Source organism: Chiloscyllium plagiosum, chromosome 26 (assembly GCF_004010195.1).
Source record: "Chiloscyllium plagiosum isolate BGI_BamShark_2017 chromosome 26, ASM401019v2, whole genome shotgun sequence".
Lineage (NCBI taxonomy): Eukaryota > Metazoa > Chordata > Chondrichthyes > Orectolobiformes > Hemiscylliidae > Chiloscyllium > Chiloscyllium plagiosum.
Window position 1 is genome coordinate 37,823,502 of NC_057735.1, and position 25,943 is coordinate 37,849,444.

General features: G+C 41.0%; 1 protein-coding gene across 1 annotated transcript in view; it reads right to left on the reverse strand.

Annotated features, from left to right (window-relative positions):
* Positions 1 to 19,908: 19,908 nt before the first annotated feature.
* Positions 19,909 to 25,943, reverse strand: part of scube3 (signal peptide, CUB domain, EGF-like 3) — a 360,795-nt gene continuing 354,760 nt past the window's right edge. The window contains exon 22 of the mRNA XM_043716904.1: positions 19,909 to 21,348. Coding sequence (XP_043572839.1) covers positions 21,196 to 21,348 — 153 coding nt within the window. The 3' untranslated portion in view covers positions 19,909 to 21,195. The remainder of the gene's footprint in view (positions 21,349 to 25,943) is intronic.

The following is a 25,943-nucleotide window of genomic DNA, read 5'->3' on the forward strand; positions in this document are numbered from 1 at the left end:
TGAGGAATAAGAGAATGTTTAAAGAAAGAGTAGGGCCGATCAGGGATAGCAAAGGGAATTTGTTTGTGGAGTCTGAGGAGGTAGGGGAAGCCCTAAATGAGTTTTTTGCTTTTGTCTTTACGAAAGAAACGAACTTTGTAGTGAATGAAACCTTTGAAGAGCGGGTGTGCATGCTGGAATAGATAGAGATAGAGGAAGCTGATGTGCTGAAAATTTTGTAAAACATTAAGTTTGACAAGTCGCCAGGCCTGGACCAGATTTGTCCTCTGCTGCTTTGGGAAATGAGAAATGGAATTGCTTCGCCACTTGCGAAGATCTTTGCATCCTCGCTCTCCACTGGAGTTGTACCTGAGGACTGGAGAGAGGCAAATGTAATTCCTCTCTTCAAGAAGGGAAATAGAGAAATCCCCGGCAATTACAGACCAGTAAGTCTCACGTCTGTCGTCTGCAAGGTGTTAGAAAGGATTCTGAGGGATAGGATTTATGACCATCTGGAAGAGCATGGCTTGATTAAATGTAGTCAACACGGCTTTGTGAGGGGCAGGTCACGCCTCACAAACCTTATCGAGTTCTTTGAGAATATGACTAGAAAAGTTGATGAAGGTTGCGCTGTGGATGTGGTGTATATGGACTTCAGCAAGGCATTTGATAAGGTTCCCCATGGTAGGCTCATTCAGAAGGTCAGGAGGAATGGGATACAGGGGCAACGTAACTGGATACAGAATTGGCTGGCCAACAGAAGACAGTGAGTGGTAGTAGAAGGAAAATATTCTGCCTGGAGGTCTGTGGTGAGTGGTGTTCCACAGGGCTCTGTCCTTGGGCCTCTACTGTTTGTAATTTTTATTAATGACTTGGATGAGGGGATTGAAGGATGGGTCAGCAAGTTTGCAGACGACACAAAGGTTGGAGGTGTCGTTGACAATATAGAGGGCTGTTGTAGGCTGCAGCGGGACATTGACAGGATGCAGAGATGGGCCGAGAGGTGACAGATGGAGTTCAACCTGGATAAATGCGAGGTGATGCATTTTGGAAGGTCGAATTTGAAAGCTGAGTACATGATTAAGGATAGGATTTTTGGCAGTGTGGAGGAACAGAGGGATCTTGGTGTGCAGGTACATAGATCCCTTAAAATGGCCACCCAAGTGGACAGGGTTGTTAAGAAAGCATATGATGTTTTGGCTTTCATTAACAGGGGGATTGAGTTTAAGAGTTGTGAGATCTTGTTGCAGCTGTGTAAAACTTTGATTAGACCGCAGTTGGAATACTGCGTCCACTTCTGGTCGCCCTATTATAGGAAAGATGTGGATACTTTGGAGAGGGTTCAAAGGAGGTTTACCAGGATGCTGCCTGGACTGGAAGGCTTATCTTATGAAGCGAGGTTGACTGAGGTCAGACTTTTTTCATTGGAGAAAAGGAGGAGGAGAGGGGACCTAACTGGGGTATACAAGATATTGAGCGGCATAGATAGAGTCGATAGCCAGAGACTATTTCCCAGGGCAGAAATGACTAACACGAGGGATCATAGTTTTAAGCTGGTTGGAGGAAAGTATAGAGGGAATGTCAGAGGCAGGTTCTTTACACAGAGAGTTGTGAGAGCATGGAATGCGTTGCCAGCAGCAGTTGTGGAAGCAAGGTCATTGGGGACATTTAAGAGACTACTGGACATGCATATGGTCACAGAAATTTGAGGGTGCATACATGAGGATCAGTGGTCGGCACAACATCATGGGCTGAAGGGCCTGTTCTGTGCTGTACTGTTCTATGTTCTATGTTCTATAAGCGGTAAAGTTAGTAAATTTGCAGATGACACCAAAATTGAAGGTGTAGTGGACAGCGAAGACGGTTACCTCAGATTACAATGGGTTCTTGATCAGATGGGTCAATGAGCTGAGAAGTGGCAGATGGAGATTAATTTAGATAAATGCGAGATGCTCCATTTTGGGAAAGCAAATCTTAGCAGGACTTACACACTTAATAGTGAAGTCCGAGGGAGTGTTGCTGAACAAAGAGACCTTGGAGTGCAGGTTCATAGCTCCTTGAAAGTGGAGTCGCAGGTAGAAAGGATAGTGAAGGAGGATTTTGGTATGCTTTCCTTTATTGGTCAGAGTATTGAGTACAGGAGTTGGGAGGCCATTGGTTAGGCCACTGTTGGAATATTGCGTGCAATTCTGGTCTCCTTCCTATCGGAAAGATGTTGTGAAACTTGAAAGGGTTCAGAAAAGATTTACAAGCATGTTGCCAGGGTTGGAGGATCTGAGCTACAGGGAGAGGCTGAACAGGCTGGGGCTGTCTTCCCTGGAGCGTCAGAGGCTGAGGGGTGAACTTAGAGAGGATTACAAAATTATGAGGGGCATGGATAGGATAAATAGACAAAGTCTTTTCCCTGGAGTCGGGGAGTCCAGAACTAGAGGGCATAGGTTTAGGGTGAGAGGGGAAAGATATAAAAGAGACCTAAGGGGCAACTTTTTCACGTAGAGGGGGGCATGTGTATGGAATGAGCTGCCAGAGGATGTGGTGGAGGCTGGTACAATTGCAACATTTAAGAGGCATTTGGATGGGTATATGAATAGAAAGGGTTTGGAGGGATATGGGCCAGGTGCTGGCAGGTGGGACTAAATTGGGTTGGGATATCTGGTCAGCATGGACAGGTTGGACCGAAGGGTCTGTTTCCATGCTGTACATCTCTATGACTCTATAACAATGATAGCATTCCCCTTGTCCTTACTTTCTACCTGACTACTCTCCACATTCAAATGATATCCTCCACTACTTCTGCTATCTCCAAGAAGCCGCCACCCTCCCCATCACTGTCAATATTCCACAGGGCCGTTTTCTCTGTGACATTCTGGTCCACTGCTCCATCACTCCTAACGGTGTCCCATGGAAACTTCTCATGCATTCACCTTCACCCGCCACCAAGATCCCAAACTCACCTTCCAGTCATAGAGATGTACAGCACGGAAACAGACCCTTCAGTCCAACTCATCCATGCCAACTAGATAGCTCAACCCAATCTAGTCCCACCTGCCATAACCTGGCCCATATCTTCCAAATCCTTCCTATTCATATACTCATCCAGATGCCTTTTAAATGTTGCAATCGTACTAGCCACCGTCACTATCTCTGGCAGCTCATTCCATATACGTAACACCCACTGCATGGAAAGTTGCCCATTAGTCTCTTTTATATCCTTCCCCTCTCACCCTGTAGTTCTGGACTCCCCCACTCCAGGAAAAAGACATTATCTATTTACCCTATCCATGCCTCTCATGATTTTATAAGGTCACCTCTCAGCCTCCAACACTCCAGGGAAAACAGCCCCAATCTATTCAACCTCTCCCTATAGCTCAAATCCTCTAACTCTGGCAACATCCTTGTAAATCTTTTCTGAACCCTTTCAAGTTTCACATCATTCCGACAGGAAGGAGACCAGAACTGCACGCAATATTCCAAAAGTGGCCTAACCAATGTCCTGTATAGTCACAACGTGACCTCCCAACTCCTGTACTCAATGCTCTGACCAATATAGATCAGCAACACTCCCTAGGACCTTACCATTAAGTGTATAAGGCCTGCTAAGATTTGCTTTCCCAAAATGCAGCACCTCGCATTTATCTGAATTAAACTCCATCTGCCACTTCTCAGCCCATTGGCCCATCTGGTCCAGATCCTGTTGTAATCTGAGGTAACCCTCTTCGCTGTCCACTACACCTTCAATTTTGGTGTCATCTGCAAACCTACTAACTGTACCTCTTATGTTCGCATCCAAATCATTTATGTAAATGACAAAAAGTGGAGGACCCAGCACCGATCCTTGTGGCACTCCACTGGTCACAGGCCTCCAGTCTGAAAAACAATCCTCCACCAACATCTTCTGTCTTCTACCTTTGAGCCAGTTCTGTAACCATTGTGGGAAGGAGGCGAAGAAATGAGAGCAGATGTGAGGGAGATGGATCAGACATGACTGAAGACTTCAACCACCCCACCCACTCTGCCAAGGACATGCAGGTCCTGGGCCTCCTCCATTGCCACACTCTAACCAACCTCATCTTCTGCCTTGGGACCCTCCAACCACATGGCATCAATGTGGTCTTCACAAGTTTCCTAATTTCCCCTCCCCCCCCCCACCTATCCTAGTTCTAAACTTCCAACTTGGCACAGCCCTCATGACCTGTCCTACCTGTCCTTCTTGTTTCCCACCTCTCCGCTCCACCCTCCTCTCCGACCTATCACCATTACCCCCACCTCCATCTACCTATTGCACTCTCAGCTATCATCCTCCTCCTCCCAGACCCAACCCCTCCCATTTACCTATCCACCCCCTCGGCTCACGAGCCTCATTCCTGATGAAGGGCTCTTGCCCAAAATGTTGATTCTCCTGCTCCTCGGATGCTGCCTGATCTGTTGTTCTTTTCCAGCACCACACTCTCGACTCTGATCTCTAGCATCTGCGGTGCTCACTTTTTCCATGATTGAAGGCCCTGTCAACATCAAATGGGGAGATTTCTTGGTTGAGGAAAAAGGTCATATCAGAGGCAGCCTGGTGGAAGGTGGCATCAGCAGAATAAATGCAATAGTGACAGATAAATTGGGAAAATGGAATGGAATCCTTGCAGGAAGCAGGGTGCGAGAAGGTGTAGTCGAGGTAACTGGGCGTCGAGGTAACTCGAGGTAACTGAGGTTGTAATGAATATTGGCTAATGTTGGGACATTCAAGTATTTGTTCTGTTACTTATGAAGACATTTTGAATTGTTTATGCTGTTGCATAGAGGTAATACCATCAAAATGAATGGTATTGAATCACTCTTCAAAAACAGTGCATCCATCTCTACTAATTAAGGGTTAGGCACTACCCATATAATAAGACAACCATAAAAGTGAAGACGTGAAAGAACCAAACACCTGATATCAAACCACATGCTTGTATCATTTCTCGCACAGGTTTGCTTATAACGAATTTCATGATGTTGACAGCATAGAATTATGCCTCTTAGCCATAGAGTCATACAGCACAGAAACAGACCTGCTGGTTCATCTCATCCATGCTGACCAAGTTTCCCAAACTAAACTAGTCCCATTTGCCTCCATTTGACCCAAATCCCTTTAAACCTTTCCTATTCATGTACTTGTCCAAATATCTTTTAAATGTTGTAAGTGTACCTGCATTTACCACATATGAATCATCTTCTGTGAAAAAGTTGCCCCTCGGGTTCCTTTTAAATCTTTCACCTCTCGTCTTAAAATATGCCTCTTAGATTTGAACTCCCCCACACTCAGGAAAAAGACCTTTGCTATTCTATGCCCCTCGATGTTATAAACCTCTATCAGGTCACCCCTCAACCTCCTCTGCAGTTGTGAAAAAAGTCCCAGTCTATTTAGCCTCTCCTTATAAATCAAACCCTCCAGTCCTAGTAACATCATTGTAAATCTTTTCTGCACTCTGTCCAATTTAATAAGATCCTTCCTGCAGCAGGGTGACCAGAACGGCAGACAGTACTCCAAAAGTGGCCTCACCAATGTCCTGTACGACTGCAACATGAGATCCCAAATCCTATACTCAATTCTCCACACAAATCTATTAGCATAACTTTTTATTTCTTCATCCTTTGTGTTTATCCAGCTTCTTCATAAACACGTCTGTGCGATTTGCCTGAATTACTCATTGTAGTAGCAATTCCATATCTCTTTGCCACTTTCTGCTGACACTTGCAACTGTGGGAAACTGAACACTGGTGTCAGCAGAGACAGTCTAAGAGAAATGGGATTGCTACTACAATCTACTGCTTTATCAATCCTGTGCTTCATTTGCTTCCAGTCAAACAATGTTTTGATTTTAAGATTTTAATTCTTGTTTACAGCTCCACCTCCCCATGGTTTTTTTCCACACCATATCTTTGTAATTTCTTCAACACCATCTTAATCCGCAAATATCTGCGCTCTGGTTTTACACATTCCCAATTATAAATGGCTCTGCCTTCAGTTGCCTAGGCCCCAAGATCTGGAGTTTACTCTTACAACTCTCAATCTCACTTTGCGCCTTTTAAGGCACTTTTTAAAGTCTACTTCGCTAACAAAGCTAATGGTCACATGGCATAATATTGCCCTATGTCTCAAACTATGTTTATAATGCAGCTTTGAAGCGCCTTGGGACATTTCATTATGGTAAAGGCATAATAAGTATAAGTTGTTGTTGTTGTTGTTGAGTTCCCCATTCTGACCATTCTAGGAAAATCCGTTTCTCCTGAAATCCTTACAGAATTTACTAGTGACTGCCTTAAGAGTCTGGCTGACTGCTTTCTACTGGTGATGGTCTCAGCGTCAAGGTGGAAGAGCCTGCTTCCAGACCCATGTCTAAGCACTTAAGAAGGACAGTAATGTTGAACCTTAACCTTATTTCTTTATTTTTATACTTTTTACCCAAGATTTTGTATCTAGGTATCTTTGTACCTAAGATGGCACTGGAGAATGGTGACTTTGTGCACTTTACATTATACTCCTGTACCCCGTACTTGAGTGCATATGACAATAAATCAAATTCTAATTCTTACCAACCCTAGGATTTGACTCTAGAATAAGTCAAAATATCTTCTCGACATCTACCTTATCAAAACCTTACTCTTTCAAAGGCCTCTATCTGAGCTATTTCAGCATTCTCTTTTTTTAAAAGAGTCCTGTTCAATCTTTCGCAAAAGCAGCAACTTATTAGTTCTGCTATCATCATTCCTGAAGAAGGGCTTATGCCCGAGACATCGATTCTCCTGCTCCTCGGATGCTGCCTGGCTTGCTGTGTTTTTCCAGCACCACATTTTTCAACTCTGGTCTCCAGCATCTGCAGTCCTCACTTTCTCCCTGCTATCATCATTGTAAATATTGCATCCTTTTGTATGTGGGCGGCACGGTGGCACAGTGGTTAGCACTGCTGCCTCACAGCACCAGAGACCCGGGTTCAATTCCCGCCTCAGGCGACTGACTGTGTGGAATTTGCACATTCTCCCCGTGTCTGCGTGGGTTTCCTCCGGGTGCTCCGGTTTCCTCCCACAGTCCGAAGATGTGCAGGTCAGGTGAATTGGCCATGCTAAATTGCCCATAGTGTTAGGTAAGGGGTAAATGTAGGGGGAGAGGTGGGTTGCGCTTCGGCGGGGCGGTGTGGACTTGCTGGGCTGAAGGGCCTGTTTCTACACTGTAAGTAATCTAACAAAAAAATGTGGAAATTGGATTTTAGACAATCCAATCAAGGGTTTATAAATGTTTAAAACAATATCTCCGCTTTTCAATTCTATCTCTCTAAGAAATCAATTCCAACACTATGTTTATTATTCAAATTTAATCTACAGCAATCGCAGCTGCTACTCAAAGGGGTTTCTATGGCATGACAGCCATCTCCTTCATGAAATCAACAAGATGGCTGAGGTACCACCTTGGGAGAGTATGGCTACAAGTGTCTTCAATTAATGGTCATCAGCTTTCTGCAGCTGATACTGTTGCCATTAGGGAGCCATCTCAAAGGAGCACTAAGAAAGGCACATGGAAGGCATGGGCATTAAGGGAATATTCAAGGGTCATTAGCTTCACTTTGTACACATTATTTGATGAGTAAATTTATAACAGATTTGAATTTGTATTTCTTGGTAGTTTAAATTTTTTGTATGGTCAGAAGGAAAATGATGTGGAGCTCGGTAGTAAAGAAATGGTAAATGGATATGGGCCTATTGATGAATGGGAAGTGTGGTTAAAGTTATAGGTATGAATAAACTGAGCATGTAGAACCTGGGTAGATGGAATTGTCAAAATTATAGCCTCCCTTTCTTCCTTATAGAAAAACGTTCTTGCTTTGAGTAGCCATTCCTCAGAGGAAGTATTTTATAACCACACTACCAAAAAAAGGTCAGAAAGAGTTGTGGGCTGTTAGTGCAAGAGTTGCACCCATTCTTTTTGATATAGGCAGCATGCAAACTTTGTGTTGCCTATTTATTTACTTGATTCATGTGTGCAGCCTAGCACGAAAGAGGAAGTGGAGTTGCAGGTAGAGAGAGTGGTGAAGAAGGCGTTTGGCATTGCTTGCATTCATTGGTCAGAATATTAAGTATAGGAATTGGGATGTCATGATCCGGTTATACAGGACATTTGTGAGATCACTTTTGGAACACTGCCTATAATTCTGCTCATCCTTCTACAAGAAAGATGTTGTTAAACTTGAGAGGGTGCAGAAAGGATTTTCAAGGATTGGGGAGTTTGAATTAAAGGGAGAGGCTGAACAGGATGAAGCTTTTTTCCCTGAAGTGTTGGAGGCTGAGGGGTAACCTAAAAGAGGTTTATAAAATCATGAGAGGCATTGATCAGGTGAATAGCCAAGGTCTTTGTATCCCAAAGTGGGAAATCCAAAACTAGAGGACATAGGTTTAATGTGAGAGGGCAAAAATTTAAAAAGGATCTAAGAGGTAACTTCTTCATGCAGAGGGTGGTGCATTGTATGGAATGAGCTGCCAGAGGAAGTGGTGGAGGCGGGTACAATTATGACATTTAAAACGTATCTGGATGAATATTTGAATAGGAAAGGTTTAGAGCGATATGGGCCAAATGCTGGCAAATGGAACCAGGTCAGATTGGAATATATTGTTGGCGCAGATGAATTGGACCAAAGTGTCTGTTTCTGTGCTATATGACCCTATGAATGGCTGTAAGGCTCAGGAGGGAACCCAAGTTCACGTGAGGTTGGTGCTAATATTCTTCACTACGTAAAGTCAGCTTTATGTTTGCTAATATGGACAGTGAAGGGCTTGCTAAGGAGATGGGCGTCAGTTGAAAGATCTATATGGGGAACAGATGGGCTTCGAACTTTGTGCAGATAGCTATTGGTGTCAGTATAAGTGGTTGTTACAACCATGTGTGGAACGGTGTTTTTTAACTCCTCAGTAGGTTGCAACAAATATTTTTCTTTTCTTTTAGTACACTTCAAACTTCAATTAAAAATGTAATTAACTGGATCAAAATGAGTGCACAATTACATTTTCTTGAGTGAAAGAAAGAAGAATTTTATTGCAGATTAAAAAATAAAACTTGACATCAAATGCACACAAACTCAGGTAATTTTTTTAGTAAAATAGTTGTTCAGTTGTACAGAGCATGAGTACTGTTCATGAAGACACCTTTTGTTGATGTTTTTCTTCTTGCACTCATCAGCCTCAACATAAATTCGTAATGTATGAGAGGAGAGTGCTAATTGGTTAGCAAGTGAATTTTGATTGTTAGAGGCATTTCCATGGAGAAAACACCAGCTAGAAGATTGCTGACAGTGATCAAGCTTTCATTAAATTTTAAACTGGATGTTTTGACTCATTGGTTAAAGCATTGCCCTGAGAAATGAACCAGAGAATCACTGTTATCCATTCTGTTGAGTTGAAACAGGTACAGTATGTGCATATGTACACGTGGAGAAAGTGAGGTCTGCAGATGCTGGAGATCAGAGCTTATGCCCGAAACGTCGATTCTCCTGTTCCCTGGATGCTGCCTGACCTGCTGCGCTTTTCCAGCAACACATTTTCAGCATATGTACACGTGTGCAAGGAACAGGACCCTGTGTATTAATGTATGTAGCTTCCTGTCCACACAAGTGCACCACATTGCGAGCCCAAATGGTGACCTTAAATTGCTCGGCAGCACAATTCTTTGCGCATAGACTTTGCAAATGTGTCTTTTGTCAACAAGACTCAATTTACAAAAATATGAGTGTGTCTGGTACAGCTAGCAAGATTTACATGATATACAGTTTTAAAATCCTTACAAGCCTGAGGTGTTAGATTTTTAACCTGTGGCCATAGCTGTTTAATCATTGATTCATATCTTCAGGAATGGCACCGTTTCAAGTTATCTTTGAGTTCACAGGGATTAGTTGTTTTACCTGATTTGTTTTTTCAGTGAGTGCTTCCTTCCAAACTGATGAGAGAAACAGGGAGAGACAGAGAGAGTTCCAGCTCTTTGTGTAACAACTTAAATTTTCCTTCTCTCACCTTTGTTGCTCAAAAGTAGCTGTTGAAATGTCATGAAGTTTGTGTTTCTGAGGTTGACTTCATTGTTCTTTCAAAGCTTAATAACTTGCATGCAAGTCTTTTATCTCCCACCATGTGAAATTAATGTACAAGTGAGAATTAAGACAGGATTTATAAATTTCTTGACATTGTCTCAATTGCCTTGTTTTGATGCCTTTAGATAAAATGAGAATTTTGATGCAGATGGATTTGTTTATTCTACATTGTTCTGCTGATCTTGTCCAGTCTCTGGTTAGGTGGTTAGGGCAGCTGTTTTAGATCAGTGTTTGTTCTTCTTTAAAACTACTTTTGTCTTGGGGTACAACCATCAGCTGACAGAAGTTAAAATTTGTCAATTTATATTTACCACTACCGTCATGTCTCTGCAATATGAAGAATGAATACACACAATATTCTTGTTTTTGTTTATGGTGTTATTTTGTCAATACAAAAACTTGGATGACAACATGCATACATTCTACATTCAGTCTCTTTGACCAACCTTGATTCAAAACCAACTTTGTGTCTAGCAGCTGCACTTATTCCCTGGGCTGTGTCAACTTTTATTCCTTTACCGTCCAGTTCTATAGTCTGTGTACTGGATACAGGCTTTTTCTGGTTAAGGTGGCAGCAGCGAAAGAAGCTCCAGAAGAGATCCACTGCTCACCTCCTTTTCCTTCTTTTTTCCCTCTTGCTGCAGTTTTCTCTTTGCCACCCCCAGCCAGCTTTTAACTTCTTAAGGAAGTGGAGAATGGAGTCCGAGATCAGCCTGGCACAGAACACAAGTCATGGCCAGAGCGGGAGCAGAGTGATCATGGGCCAAGTCCCAGAAGTGAGCCATGGCTGGAGTGGGGAACAGAGCTAGCTGAAGCAAGTTGCAGACCTGAGCCTGAGCGGGAGCAGAGCAATTACAGGCTGGCTGGGGGTTGAGACCTGGAGGTGAGTCCTGGATGGAGGCAGTGCATGGAAGCATCGAGGCCTTGTGTTCTGAAGCCGGACAGGCACAGACTCAGTGAAAAAAGGACTATAACTTGAGTACTTTAAAGATACTTTTACAAAATACTGTGCAAGGACTGTCGTAAACACTACATTGGACAAACAGGCAGAAAACTAGCCACCAGGATACATGAACACCAACTAGCCACAAAAAGTGACCCTCTCTCACTAGTATCCTCACATACGGATGAGGAAGGACACCGCTTCGCCTGGGACAACACATCCATCCTAGGACAAGCCAAACAAAGACACGCATGAGAATTCCTAGAAGCATGGCATTCCAACCGGAACTCTATCAACAAATACATCGAGTTAGACCCCATCTACCACCCCCTGAGAAAGGAACAGAAAGTGACTTCACCACAGGAAATAACATCACCACAGGAAATAACATCACCAACCCAAAGAAACCCAAACATATAAATAGAAAGCAGGAATTTTCAGCATTGCTTCACCGGATGCCCACTGAAGATGTTATCTAGTAGGGCAACAAAACGTCTGGAAATGAACCTTTCAGCTTAGCGAGCAAACCTACATTCAGATATTTTTTATTCTCATACTGGACTATTTAAACTCTGTATTCCATTGCTAGCCCATTTTTTTAAACTACAGGGCAACCCCCATATCCACGGGTGCGGTTACCACGGTTTCACTTACCTGCAGTTACCTGGGTACGGGCGACTACTGTATTTCAATTCTGTAATAACGCGTAAAGGTATCTATATCTAGGTATCCTGTACCTAAGATATAGATGCTGGCACCAAGAGATGACATTACAAACTTTTCACTGCACTCACTCGAGTGCATTTGACAATTAAGGCTATTCTGTTTTACAAATGTGATTTCTGGGAGGTGAATCAATTTACTTTCTGTCGCGAATGTGGACTTGGATCCTACACTTCATTCTCAGTTAATTTTACATCAACAGTAATGGACTGGTTGTGATTTGAAATTTCCTGTTCTGTTCCTTGATCTCCCACCATGTAACTCCATTTTTATTTTTATTTCACTTGTATGCCCTTGATGATCTCTGTTATTGGTGTCTGCTGTGGGGAATGTTTCATTTCCTTTTACTTCAGGAATGAGTTTTCCCCGTAACTGTTCTATTTTCCGTGGAAAACTACTACAATTAAGTGACTGTTTGGTTTCTGCTGCATGCTGCAGTGGTTCTTCCATGAAGTTAAGTTTCACCATCACTTCTCCTGTCCTGTCTGAGAATTCCTTTGGTCATCCTTTAACTTTATCATGAAGCTATCTGCTTAACCTGGTTTCTGACTGACCAGATTTTTATTACCTGATCCATTTTTGCCTTCTTTTATGGCTCCTGGCCTACCTCCTTTGATTTCAGTCCTGATCCTGTTTACATCTGCTGACATGTTCTCAGCCCTGTTTAATTCAAGTGCCCTTCCCTGAGCAAACCGAAACCTCATGGATTTTACTGCCCCCTATAGTGTTTTTGAATCTTTCTCAGTTCCAGCCTGTTTACAATGTCCTGCTGATTTAATTGAATTGACCCTTATTGAGCCACTTGCAACCTTTCCATGTTTGGCAGCCACTGTGGGGCATGTGAACCTCTTTTGGTTCCCAACATTTGTACTGCTTGTTGCTGTTTTTCTCCAACTTTTACCGCCTCTTGGGGCTGTGCTCTTCTGCTTATCCTGGTGGGCTGTCATACTTGAGTAGATACTGACCACTTTTAGTTTCACTGAGTTTCTGGTGGTGTTAAAACCAAATTTTGTTTCTACATGCCCTGGTTTCCTGCAGTAGAAACACTTGCAGTGGTTTCCAACCTTTTCCCCATCCAGATCTGTCCTTTGAACGGTCAGGGACCGTTTTCTCACCAGATGCGCCTTTACGCATCTCCCATTATGCGAAATCATCAGACATATATAAATCAAACAGGAGCTGCAATTTTTTTGACATTGACCTAGTTGTCTAGTTTTAATATCTTTAGATAAAACAGTCTGCACTTAAAGTACGTTTTTATTTCATAATGGTCTTCAAACTTGTCTCAACTGCCCTGCTAGATTCTTAATTCATGACACTCCCTTCTCTCCCTTACCAACAATCTTTACCAGCCACAAGTCAAACCTGACATTCACAGCTTCACCTCACCCTCACACATAGCATCATTGCAAGCCTCAGTCTCACATCTCACAGTTTGCACACAATACTAGCTATTCAGCCATGACAGTAATAAGCTAAAAATCATTCCATCACGTAATGATACACCTTGCTTTCTCTGGTACAGGGCATGGTGGCACACAACTAGACACAACAGGAGTAACCTGACAGGAGGCAGATCTAACTGCATGCTGTCACACCAACTTGCCAACAATACAGCAGTCATGAGACCACGGCCAGCAGCAAGCTGTTGATGGTGGTGATATGTTCACATTTAATCTTCCTATTCCTATCCAACTTCACCCTCATCCTACAATCTGAGCTACAAGCTATAGAAAGATTGAGGATGCACTTTTTATTTTCCTCCCCTCCAATACCACAATCTTATCCTACCTTCCAGTGTCCCAGTTGGACCATGTTGTGGTGCAGGAGCAAGAAATGGAAGAGGAATGAGAGACTGATGATAAAGTAAAATTTCACACCATGCGACGCAAGGAGATGTGAGGGCCGATAACCAGAACTTTGGTCAAAGAGTACATTTTGAGAAATGTCTTAAAGGGGAAAGAGTAATAGAGATGGAGAGTTTAAGGAAGGCAATGCAGAGATTAGGGCCATAGTAGTTAAATAATGGACAACTGAAAATCAGGAATGCTGAAGTGGTCAGCATTATGAGAGTGCTGTCTTGGAGGTATCTGGACCTTTTGAAGATTACTGATATGTGTGGTGACATAACTATGGAAGGATTGAAAACAGAGATAAGAATTTTCAAGTCCAGGTGTTCCTTCCTCTAATTCAATGAGCAGGAGTGATGGATGAACAGGACTTAATGCAAGACATGGCAGCAGGGTTTTTGGATGACCTCAAGTTTGTGGAGGACCTTAGAGATCAGCCAGGAAATCTGGAGTAATAAAGACATAAATGGGGATTTCAGCAGCAGTTGAGCTGAAGTGGGGCTGAGTCAGGCAATGATACAAGGATGGGAACAGGGAAAATTAGTGATGGCATAGATATAAGATCAGAAGGTCATCTTGGGGTCAAATATCACACATATTTTAAATGTTTGCCAGGGAGAGGGATTGAGTCAGCACCTAGGGAAGGGAATGTGTGATGCATACCAAATGCAATGGTTTAAGCCTTCCCAATATTGCTGCTCATCCAGCAATTAATGCTGGTCAAACAATCTAACAATTTAGAGATGGTGGAGGGATTGCAAGGAGCAGTAGCAAAGTAGAACTGGAGGTCATCGGGATATGTATGATGATGTATTTCAGAAACAAAAAACAGAAATTGCTGGAAAAACTTAACAGGTCTGGCAGCATCTGTGGACAGGAAGCAGAGTTTACATTTTGAGTCCAATGACCCTTCTGCCATTTTGTAGATGTTGCCAGACTTGCTGAGTTTTTGTAAAAATGTTTGTTTTTGTTTCTGATTCCCAGCATGCAGCATCTTTGGTTTATTTATTGAATGTATTTTCATAGTTGGCTGCGAAGAAACAGCACATAAATGAGTAAAGGATGCACCAAGTATAACACTTCAAGGGTTTTTAGAGGTGGAGGACTGGGAAGCGAAGCCATTGCAGTTGATTCTCTCATATCATTTAGAATAAAAGGGAAGCAGCCAGTAGTACCGTGAGATGTTTTACATGAACAAGTACCTTGGGACAAGTTTAATGCTTCATCTGAAAGATAGTTTTCTTTCATGATTATGTTTAAGTATCAGCCAAGATTATGTGATGCAACTTAAGGTTCTTGAAGGTAGTGGTTATTTCAGTGAATCAATGACAATCCCATTGTTCGTCATCTACTTATTTTTCTCAACTATCACCATCAGTTACTTCAAAGTTTTAACTCATGATTTATTACAGTAACTTTTTACAGAAATTTGTAAAGTTGCCATGATCATACCAGCACTTCTATTAGACCAAGATGACTGGTGGTGGTTTAACCTGAAAGTCACCACACCTCAGGCGAGGGGAGAGGTTGAGGAGTCCTCCATGGTAACCTCAGCCAGTGGGGAAATTTAACCTATGTTGTAGGCATGTTGTGCATTACAAACAAGATGTCCAGCCAACTAAGCTAACTAATCCCCTTTTTGCAGTGTTTAGGTTCATAAAAGTTGTATTCCCCTTCCTGTCTGGAGCATTACTAGTGTGATAGTCTGCTTTACTGTTCCCAACTAATGATCTGGGGTTTCAGCCATCCTGACAAAGGATTTCTTTGATCTATAATTATGTATGATTCATCATTGAATTATGGACATCACTGGCAAGACTGACTGACCTTCCATTATTGCCCTGAGAGGGTGGGGTATGATTTAAGATTTTACAAAACTTGAAGAAAAATAATTGAATGCAAACTTTAGTCATTAGATCTTATTTTTTTTTCACGATACAACTATTTCTTGTGTACAAGGTATTTAAAGTATGCTTTTATTTCAGCAATCTAATTTAAATTACTTTATACCCCTTTTATGCACATTTAAAATAATTGTTCAAGAGTTGACAATGTCAAAGTATTTAGGGAATTGTATTTTCTGTATCTTTGCTTCAAGAGATGTAACTGGAGTATAACATCAGATGTAAAAGATTAAGGAAATTTGGGTCACGTTTTACACAATACTGATCATTTCCTCAGTCCTTCGCACCTGCTACTATGGTAGCAGAAGTGTGCATATCTACAAGATGTACTGCAGGAATTCACCAAGGCTCCTTAGACAGTTTCCTCCCATCCCATGACCATTAGCATCTAGAAAGACCAGGGCAGTACTCATATGAGAATAATACCACTTGCAAGTTCTTCTCAAAGCCAGTCAGCATCCGAACTTGGAAATATATTGCTGTTTCTTCCATGTCACCAGGTTAAAATACTGGAACTCCTCCGTAACAGCACTGTGGGTGTTCTGATACCAAACTGACTGAAGTAGTTCAAGAAGGCAGGTCACCATTACCTTCTCAAGGGCAATTAAGGATGGACAATAAATACTCATACTTCAGTGAAATCAATGAATAAAAGAAAATGCATGTCACCTCATTACAAAGTGTGCACCCCACTCTAGAGGAAAGACCCATACATGCATTTCTTACACCCATTTTGAAGCAGATTAATTGTAAAATAAATCCAACATTAGGCATAGCAGAAAACAAAACATTTTCTGATCCCTTATTGCAGTTTTTGAGGTATACTTTAGAGTAAAATATACTCACTGAAATTGATCTGTTTGAGTGCATTTTTGATGGTGTCACGTTCAAAAATTGAAGAATTTCACCAACTGCATATTATAAACTGTGGCTGATATTAAAAGGTGAGAGATGGCTTGAAATATTCATGTTCATAGGTAAAAGGTGGTGAGTGCAGCACTTTCCTTAGGTCCCAGTTGATTTATGGCTAATTTACATCCAGCATAATATCAATAAAAATTGCAATATATTAATATCCAAATAGACATCAGTAAAATGGGTGCACATGTTCATGTAATTTCAGGTGTGGTTTCCCAGATAAGCCTCCAACAGGAAATTTCATAGTGAATATTCAATTGGTGAAAATACTGATCCTCAGCCTGAAAGTGCTATTTTTTATCATTGAACGTGTTACATGATGAAACCAGGCAAGCTTTACAGCAGCCTACAATAAAGCAGCCTACAATTCCAAAACAATTAAATGAGGACTAGATTCAAATATCGATACTTCTCAATTTAGAATATTAGCAAAACCTGCTCTCATCCAACCATCATTTGGTAAGTAATTTTAGTAATGGAATTTTTATTGTGCCAGCATGAAACAGAAACAAAATCTTTTGTAATTTGTAACACTTTTTTTTTAAAAAAAGAGTACATTTATAAAACTACTTTTATTTGAAGTATTACAAAATGCAACTTTGAATCTCCTGGATAAGTTACAGTTCACGCAGAGTAAAAGGCAACAACTTCCACACATTAACCTGTGTAAACATCAATATCAGCTCCTGTTAAGTTAGCCACTAAACTATTTAACATGCCAAAGGAACAAGTTTTCTGTATTTAAAAAAAATCCTACTTTCTTGTCTCCTGCTGAGTTACATTTCTTACAGCCACCAGCAAATCTCTGTACCCAGTTAATGAGCACACTAGGCTATTTGGTGCAGCATCACAGCTGAGCCCAATTACGTATATCATTACACATTGTCCATGCATGTGTGCTGTCCAGCAGGGACCAGTCCACTGACTGATGTTTTCACCATCAGTTCCCTGCCTGGATGTAATCAACTAATTTAGTACTGACTGGGGATGGGTTCAAGAGTTTTTGATCTAATGAGTCAGTGGATTTAGCTAGTTAACCCATCAGGAGTGCACACAGAGTTTATCATACAAAATTAAAATTTAGTTACAGGGGAAACAGGAAAGGCGGCCTTGATTTCTCATATTTCATATATATGTTACCGTTTACACTGTGTGAACTGTACTTGTACACACATCAGACAGTGGAAAAAATTACAATGTGAAATAGCCATTTCCTGCTTAAAAAACATGTGCACTTGACCCACTGCAGTCCAGTTGTTACTGACGTAATATTTATGGTTTTTCTTTTAATGTACAGAGCCATTTGAAGCAAGCAGTAGTTAAATCCCCCCTCCCCTAAGTGCCTTGAATTCAAATACATTTCAAAAAACATCCCTTTTACACTTCTATCCAGGACAAAGTGAGCAGCCTGGTTTACAGGTAGGAAAGCAGAAATCAGTCAAAGGTGCTCCCTCCTCCCCATCACTACAAACATTGCTAATTTTTTGTACAATCCAAAGCCAGGCAGTGCGGAATAGAAATGTGGTGGGGAGGGCAAATTTGAGATCATAGCTTTAATTCTGATGTTTACTTTGCTGCTGATCAAAAATGGTAGATAGTCTTAGTAATCTTACAACCACCTCTTTAAAAAGACTTCTATTTGATGAGTCAGACTTCAAGTGTCTGGTTTACGTTTTTGAACTTTTCAGACACTCATTTCTAAAACAGGCCCAAATTCTGGGAGCCAACAGTCATCCACACACTATTGCCCACAGTGCACAGAAGCTCCAGCCTCCAGTGTTTGAGGAGGACTCCAGTGACATTTGTCACACCTGACACCCCTCTTGTTTGCATCTGTATTGCCAAGCAAACAGAAGGACATGAGTTTAAGAACATATTGAGATATATTTAATGCTGTCAGGATAATGGAGTCATAATGGCCTAAAACTTGCTGCTAAAGAGCCAAATTTTGACATTGCTTTTGCAGTGTTTAAACAAACAAAGTTCATCCTAGACTTGAAATGACAGTCAGATTCACTAGAGAATGAACTTTATAAATGAAACATGGCTTTAGCGCATTTTAAAATTATTGTAATAATTCAACAGAAAAACATTAGAAAATCCTGCTAATAGTTACTATCCTTCTAAAACATCTGCTTTATAGTGGTCTAATATTATTCATATCCTTGTGCAAACATAAGCCATGCCAGCCACAATGACGTAAAAGAAATATTTAATCAATAAAGTGGAATGAAGTATTTAACAGTGGGCTCAGTACAATAAGATACACTGACCTTTAATTCCGGGCATCTGTGTTCAAATCCAACCCAAAATAATCAGCCTGAAAGTTTTATTTTCTGTGTTTCCAATGGCTATTCTAGGTTCGAATCAAGTTGATATTCAGTGGCTCAATTCAATTCCCCCGGGCATCAGACAAAAATGTGAAGTTGTTCTCTAATCACAAATGGCACACTAAAATGTTCCTCTAGACTTCCACATGACAAATTTGCTAATTTAGGCTCATAGTTGAAGAGAAATGTAGAATACTTCTAAATGAAGATTGTGCAGACTTCAAAGGGTAGAAATTACTATTCTCAATTTGAATTTATTATTAATGAGTTTATCCCTCATTAAGATAGCAGAGAAAATTTAATATCAGCAAATCTAGTGTTTATGTGATAATATTACTGAAGGCAGACATTAAAATATTTTTAATGTGACAAGGAAACAAAATTATTTTTCAGGACAGCAGAATGATTTCCTGGGAGCAATATTCACAGAATCAATCAGTTTATCTAACTTAGGTTTTATAACTAATAAATGGCAATTAATATATCATTTGATCAAGGATCAATAATGCTACATGTATATTTATCCTCATAATCAATTATATTTAGCTTGTAATGCTAATTGTTTTTTGGGTTTGAATTTATTTGAAATGAACAAATCTAAATGCTTTACCCAACTTAAATAATTGATTAGTAGGCAGTGGAGTGGTGATAGCAAAACTCCAGAGATCAAAATTACTAAATGCAAGTCTAGTCTTCAGTTATCAAACTTGGTGCATTGAATAATCCAAGTTAGCAACTGGAGATCAAAGAAATCCAACCCCTTCAGAAGTATGCTGGAAAATCTAATTGATTAATTAGTTTGGACAGATTACTTTGCAGCTTTGTTCAATCTAAAATAAAGCAGTGTACTAGTTTCCAAAAAAACACTAGATGCTTTCCAATTAGCAGTTGACTAAATCAGATTACAAGAAAATGATACCTGCTTGCCAGTTTGCTCAACTTAAGTTTACAAAACTGGCATCCTTCTTCTAATGGCAGAATTGTTGGCCCAAAAATAACCATTATTTAAAAGTTTTTGCTTTCCTTCCCTGACTTTCTTCTCTCCCTTTTTTTTAAATGCTGTGTTGTGACTCCCTCTGTGACTAGCCTCTTTGCTTAATCAAATGCTCCTCATTACCTTTGACTACAATTGCCCTTCTTGGAGAGGGAGAAGTCGATAAAAAAGTACTATTTAAGGCTTTTAAAATTTTTTCTACAATTGACCAGCTTGCCATGATTTTGGGATATATACATGTCATACATGCTGGGCCTTTGCACAATTGGGCCCAGGACAACTGCCCTTCCCCTCCTCTCAATGGTCCTGGACATTTTCTTAATAGAACCTACAGTATCCTAACTTATTGAAGGGCCTATATTGCTCTCCCATTATAGAGCTTCCATTGATCGATTATTTCACATTGTAGTGTTCTGTTTCACACGTTAAAATGTGCTTCTTTCAATGGCTATAAACATTTACATATTTACTGAGGATGCATTATATGCACTACTTTTAATGCATGATTTGCATTTTAATTCAGGATCTTTTGTATTGTAATGTTCCTAATACTCAATTGTACCTCAATATAGATTATAAGGTGAACAAATAAATTGCCTGAAAAACATGAATTACATTTCATATGCTGGAAGAAGATTACCAAAATTGCACTAAAATGACATCAATGTACCAGAGCATTAACCTAAGTTAGGGCTGAAAGGGCTAGTTTATGCATCACGAGAACTATACTTGCAATTTAAAATTCTTGGAGATTTGTAAGCTCCTTTTTGTTAAACAAATGGTTGTGTTCCAGTTGTACTGTTTGATACAATATTGAGCATCAGAAAAAATCAGGACAAACCAGCATAAAAAAGGAAAAACAACACAAAGTGTGAATATTTCAATTCAATTAAAAATGGCAATACAAAATCCAAACTTTTGTACAGGTTCAAATACAATTCTCAAGTGCAAATAAATTCCAAAATTATTAATGCGCAACATTGCAATCCTGTCACTTTTCTTTATGATGTGATTTGCAGGTGGTGTCAAGGTACACTGCAGTGGAGACGAAAAAGGCTTCCTTGCAGATATAAATATTGTCATCTTTCTGTAGAAAAAAACTTCCATTCAAACATCCAACAGGAGAAAGAAATCATTGCACTTTCTTTTCTTATACAGGGAAAACAAAACACACAATGCAGACAGAAAGTCCTAGTGCATAAAGTATGCTTGCATACGGAGCAGGCTTTGGATGTGCTCCCAGCAGTCATATATACCAGCGTACACATAAATATAAGGAATGAACAGTCTTCATTATGATGGACTGAGAGCTATAAATAATGTACAGTGAAGTGTGAACTGGGATCCTTTTGAAGAAAGCCACAAAAAAAGTCAGCATAGTGAAATATTATGGTTACAAAGCTGTAAAAATAAAATTCAGTGGGTCATTTTATTGCCTTTGTCCTGTCAAGCTATTTGTAGGGCCTTAGAAAGCTGGAAACTTTGGAACGAAGCAGTTTGATAAAAGATTTTGGTAGCATCTCATTGGACTCTTGTGCTGTGTACTTGAAGTAATTTTGTGGATGTGCCAGTACATCGAAGAGGGCTTTAATCAGCTTCTTGTCCTGTTAGATTAAAGAAAAGTTGGTTATACCATTCTGTTTAATTTATGCACGTATGATGTAAGCTCTAAGTGTAATACTCATCTTACCATTCTTCAAATACCACACTGCAAAACCTCTCACTTTGTTACTAATGTAAAATTTACTTCAAAAAACTACACAGTAATTTCAACATCAGATCTTCGAGTCACAGAAACAGACCCTTCGGTCCAATTTGACCATGCTGACCAGATATCCTAACCTAATCTAGTCCCATTTGCCTGCACTTAGCCCATATCCCTCTAAACCCTTTCTATTCATATACCCATCCAGATGCCTTTTAAATGTTGCAATTGTACCAGGCTCCGGCACTTCCTCTAACAGCTCACTCCATTCACGCACCACCCTCTGCATGAAAAATTTGTCCCTTAGGTACCTTTTAAAATTTTCCCCTTTCACCCTAACCTATGCCCCCTAGTTCTGGACTCCCCCACCCCAGGGAAAGGACCTTATCTGTTTACCCTATCCATGTCCCTCACGATTTTATAAACCTTTATAAGGTCACCTCTCAGCTGCCGACATTCCATGGAAAGCAGCCCCAGCTTATTCAGCCTCTCCCTGTGGCTCAAATCCTTCAACCCTGGCATCATCCTTATAAATCTTTTCTGAACCTTTTCAAGTTTCACAACATCCTTCCGATAGGAGGGAGACCAGAACTGCACACAATATTGCAATATTGGCCTAATGTCCTATACAGTTACAACATGACCTCCCAACTCCGGCACTCAACGCTCTGCCCAATAAAGGCAAGCATATCAAACGCCTTCTTCACGACCCTATTTACCTGTGAGGTAACTTTCAAGGAACTATGAACCTGCACTCCAAGGTCTCTTTGTTCAGCAACACTCCCTAGGACCTTTCCATTAAGTGTATAAATCCTGCTATGATTTGCCTTTCCAAAATGCAGCTCTCACATTTATCTAAATTAAACTCCATCTGCCACTCCTCAGTCCACTGGCCCATCTGATCAAGATCCCATTATTCTCTGAAGTAACCTTCTTCACTGTCCACTACACCTCCAATTTTGGTGTCATCTGCAAACTTACTAATTATACCTCCTTTGTTCACATCCAAATCATTTATATAAATGACGAAAAGCAGTGGACCCAACACCGATCCTTGTGGCACACCACTGGTCATAGTCCTCCGATCTGAAAAGCAACCCTGCACCACCACCCTCTGTCTTCTACCTTCAAGCCAGTTCTACATCCAAATGGCTAGTTCTCCCTATATTCCATGAGATCTAACTTTGCTAATCAGCCTACCATGAAGAACCTTGTCGAACACCTTACTGAAGTCCTTATATATCACGTCCATCGCTCTGCCCTCATCAATCTTCTTATCTGAACCTTGATGTTCACAAGCAGCTATAGTTTACTTGCTGACCACAGAGGGGTTTGCTATCAGTTGACTATATAGAATTATCCGCTTTGATAGGAAAAATGTAATGACAAGATTTTTTTAAAAAAAGGTGAGAAAGGGATAAGTAGATGTTGTTATTTGGATGTCCTTGTATATGAATTGTTGGTAGTTAACGTTTAGCAACCAGGAAAGAAAATAGAAAAAAATTAAAAACTCACTACTATTTCTAATTAGGACCCATGTTAAAGACCAGAGGGTAGCAACTGCTGAACAGATAGCAGTATTGGTGGACAAATTATCAGTTGATCCATGAATTGAGACCTTCTCTCATTACCTCCATAAACTCAAGGAGGACAGAGGATAAGTGAGTGAAAGGAAGGCAAGTAGATAGCGTAAAGAAAGGATGAGACGGAAATGTTCCAAGATGCGAAAGAAAAATGCTGAGGGTGAAGTTGAAAATTGGAAGTCAAAATGCTTCCATTGTTATAAAGTGGGACACCTTCTTTCAGAAAGTTGAAAGTTGCAAAGGAAGCATAGGACTTATTGAGTCTTATGTGTGATTCTGAAAAAGGAGCACAAAAGGAAAATACTATGAATCAAATTGCAGTTGTTACTACAACCAGGAAACCGGAAGTTAAAACCACTATCACTGCAAGTGAATAAGATAGATGGGATTTTGTCAAAAAGAAGGATAACACCTTTTTGTTCTAATTTGAAGATGCCGGTGTTGGACTGGGGTTACAAAGTTACAAATTACACAACGCCATGTTATAGTTTAACAGGTTTAATTGGAGGCACTAGCTTTCGGAGCGCCGCTCCTTCATCAGGTGATTGTGGGGCCACCTGATGAAGGAGCAGTGCTCCAAAAGCTAGTTCTTCCAATTAAATCTGTTGGACTATAACCTGGTGCTATCTGATTGGTAACCTTTTTGTTCAAATGACACTGCTAAGTTCATATAACTATGAGACACAGGAGCTACTCAAACTATCTTGCTGGAAAAGGATTTAGAGTCACAGAGTCATAGAGATGTACAGCACGGAAACAGATCCTTCAGTCCAGTGGGAGGAGAGGAAATGAGGAAACTGGTGAAGTCCACATTGATGCCATATGGTTCAAGGGTCCCAAGGCAGAAGATGAGGTGGTCTTCCTCCAGGCATCAGGTGGTTAGACTGTGGCGATGGACGAGGCCCAGGACCAGCATGTCCTTGGCAGAGTGGGGTCGGGTGCTTGAAGCCTTCAGTCATGTCTGACCCATCTCCCGCACGTCTGCTCTCATTCCTTCCCCTTCTTCCCACAGAAATGATAGAATTCCCACTGTCCTTACTTTCCACCTGACTAGTCTCCACATTCAAATGATGTCCTCCACCATTTCTGCTATCTCCAGGAAGAAGCTACCACCCTCCCCTCCATTGTCAACATTTCACAGGGCCGTTTTCTCTGTGACATTTTGGTCCACTCTTCCATCACTTCTAACGGTGTCCCATGGATACTTCTCATGCCTTCGCCCTCCACCAAGCTCCCAAACCCACCTTCCAGGTCATACAGTCATAGGGATGTATAGCACGAAAAGAGACCTTTCAGTCCAACCCGTCCATGCCGACCAGATATCCCAACCCAATTTAGTCCCACCTGCCAGCACCTGGCCCATATCCCTCCAAACGCTTCCTATTCATATACCCATCCAGATGCCTTTTAAATTTTGCAATCGTACCAGCCATCACCATTTCCTCTGGCAGCTCATTCCATATATGCACCACCCTCTGCATGAAAAAGTTGCCCCTTCGGTCTCTTTTACATTTTTCCCCTTTCACCCTAAACCTATGCCCTTGTGAAACTTGAAAGGGTTCAGAAAAGATTTACAAGAATATTGACAGGGTTGGAGGATTTGAGCTAGAGGGAAAGGCTGAATAGACTGAGGCTGTTTTCCCTGGAGCATTGGAGGCTAAGGTGTGACTTTATAGAGGTCTATGAAATCGTGAGGGGCATGGATAGGATAAATAGACAAGGTCTTTTCCCTTAGGGTGGGGCAATCCAGAACTAGAGGGCATAGGTTCAGGGTGAGAGGGAAAGGTATAAAAGGGACCTAAGGGGGAACATTTTCACACAGAGGCTGGTGTGTGTATGGAATGAGATGCCAGAGGAAGTGATGGAGGCTGATACAGTTACAACATTTAAAAGGCATCTGGCTGGGTATATGAATAGGAATGGTTTAGAGGGATATGGGCCAAGTGCTGGCAAATGGGACTAGATTAGCTTAGGATATCTGTCGACATGGACGAGTTGGACTGAAGGGTCTGTTTCCGTTCTGTACATCTCTGTGATTCTATGACATGCATAGTCATTGGTAGGTGCCTTGGGAGTGCTGAGGAACAAAGGGAGCTTGGTGTACAAGTCCATAGATTCATGGAAGTGTCAGTACAGATAGACAGGGTGGTGGAGAAAGCATACAGATACTTGCCTTCATTAGTCGGGGTGCAGAATTTAGGAGCAAGGAAGTCTTGTTACAATTTTAAAAACCACTGGTTAGGCCACAGATGGAATATTGTGTGCAGTTCTGGTTGGCACACTATCAGAAGGACATGATTGCACTGGAGAGGGTACAGAGGAGATTCACCAGCTTATTGCCCGGGATGAAAAATCCCAGTTATGAGAAGAGACTGGATGGGCTGGGTTGTTTTCCTTGGGGCAGAGGAGATTGAGGGAGCATCTGATTGAGATATGCACAATTATGAGTGGCATAGATATAGTGTAAATCTTTTCTTAATGGTAGATGTGTCTTAAAACCAGAGGGCATAAGTTTAAGGTGAGGAGTAAGTCGTTGAGAGAAGATCTGAGAATTTTTTTTTCACTAAGAATTTGATAGAAATATCAAATGTGCTGCTGAGAGGGTGATGGAGGCAGGTACTTTTGCAACATTGAAGAAACATCTGGATGAGCACTTAAAATGCAACAGCATAGTAGGCATAGTGGGCCAAAGGACCTGTTTTTATGTGTATGACTTTATGAATAATAGGCAGTAATTGTCGAGGATTTTAACTACCCACATATTAACTGGAATAATTTTAGTATGCAAGGAAGGGTGGAGCAAATTTCTTAAATTAATTCCAGGAGAACCTTTACAACTAGTACATAGAAAAGTACTATCAAGGAATGGGGCAATTCTGGATCAATGTCAGTGGTGGAGCATTTTGGATAT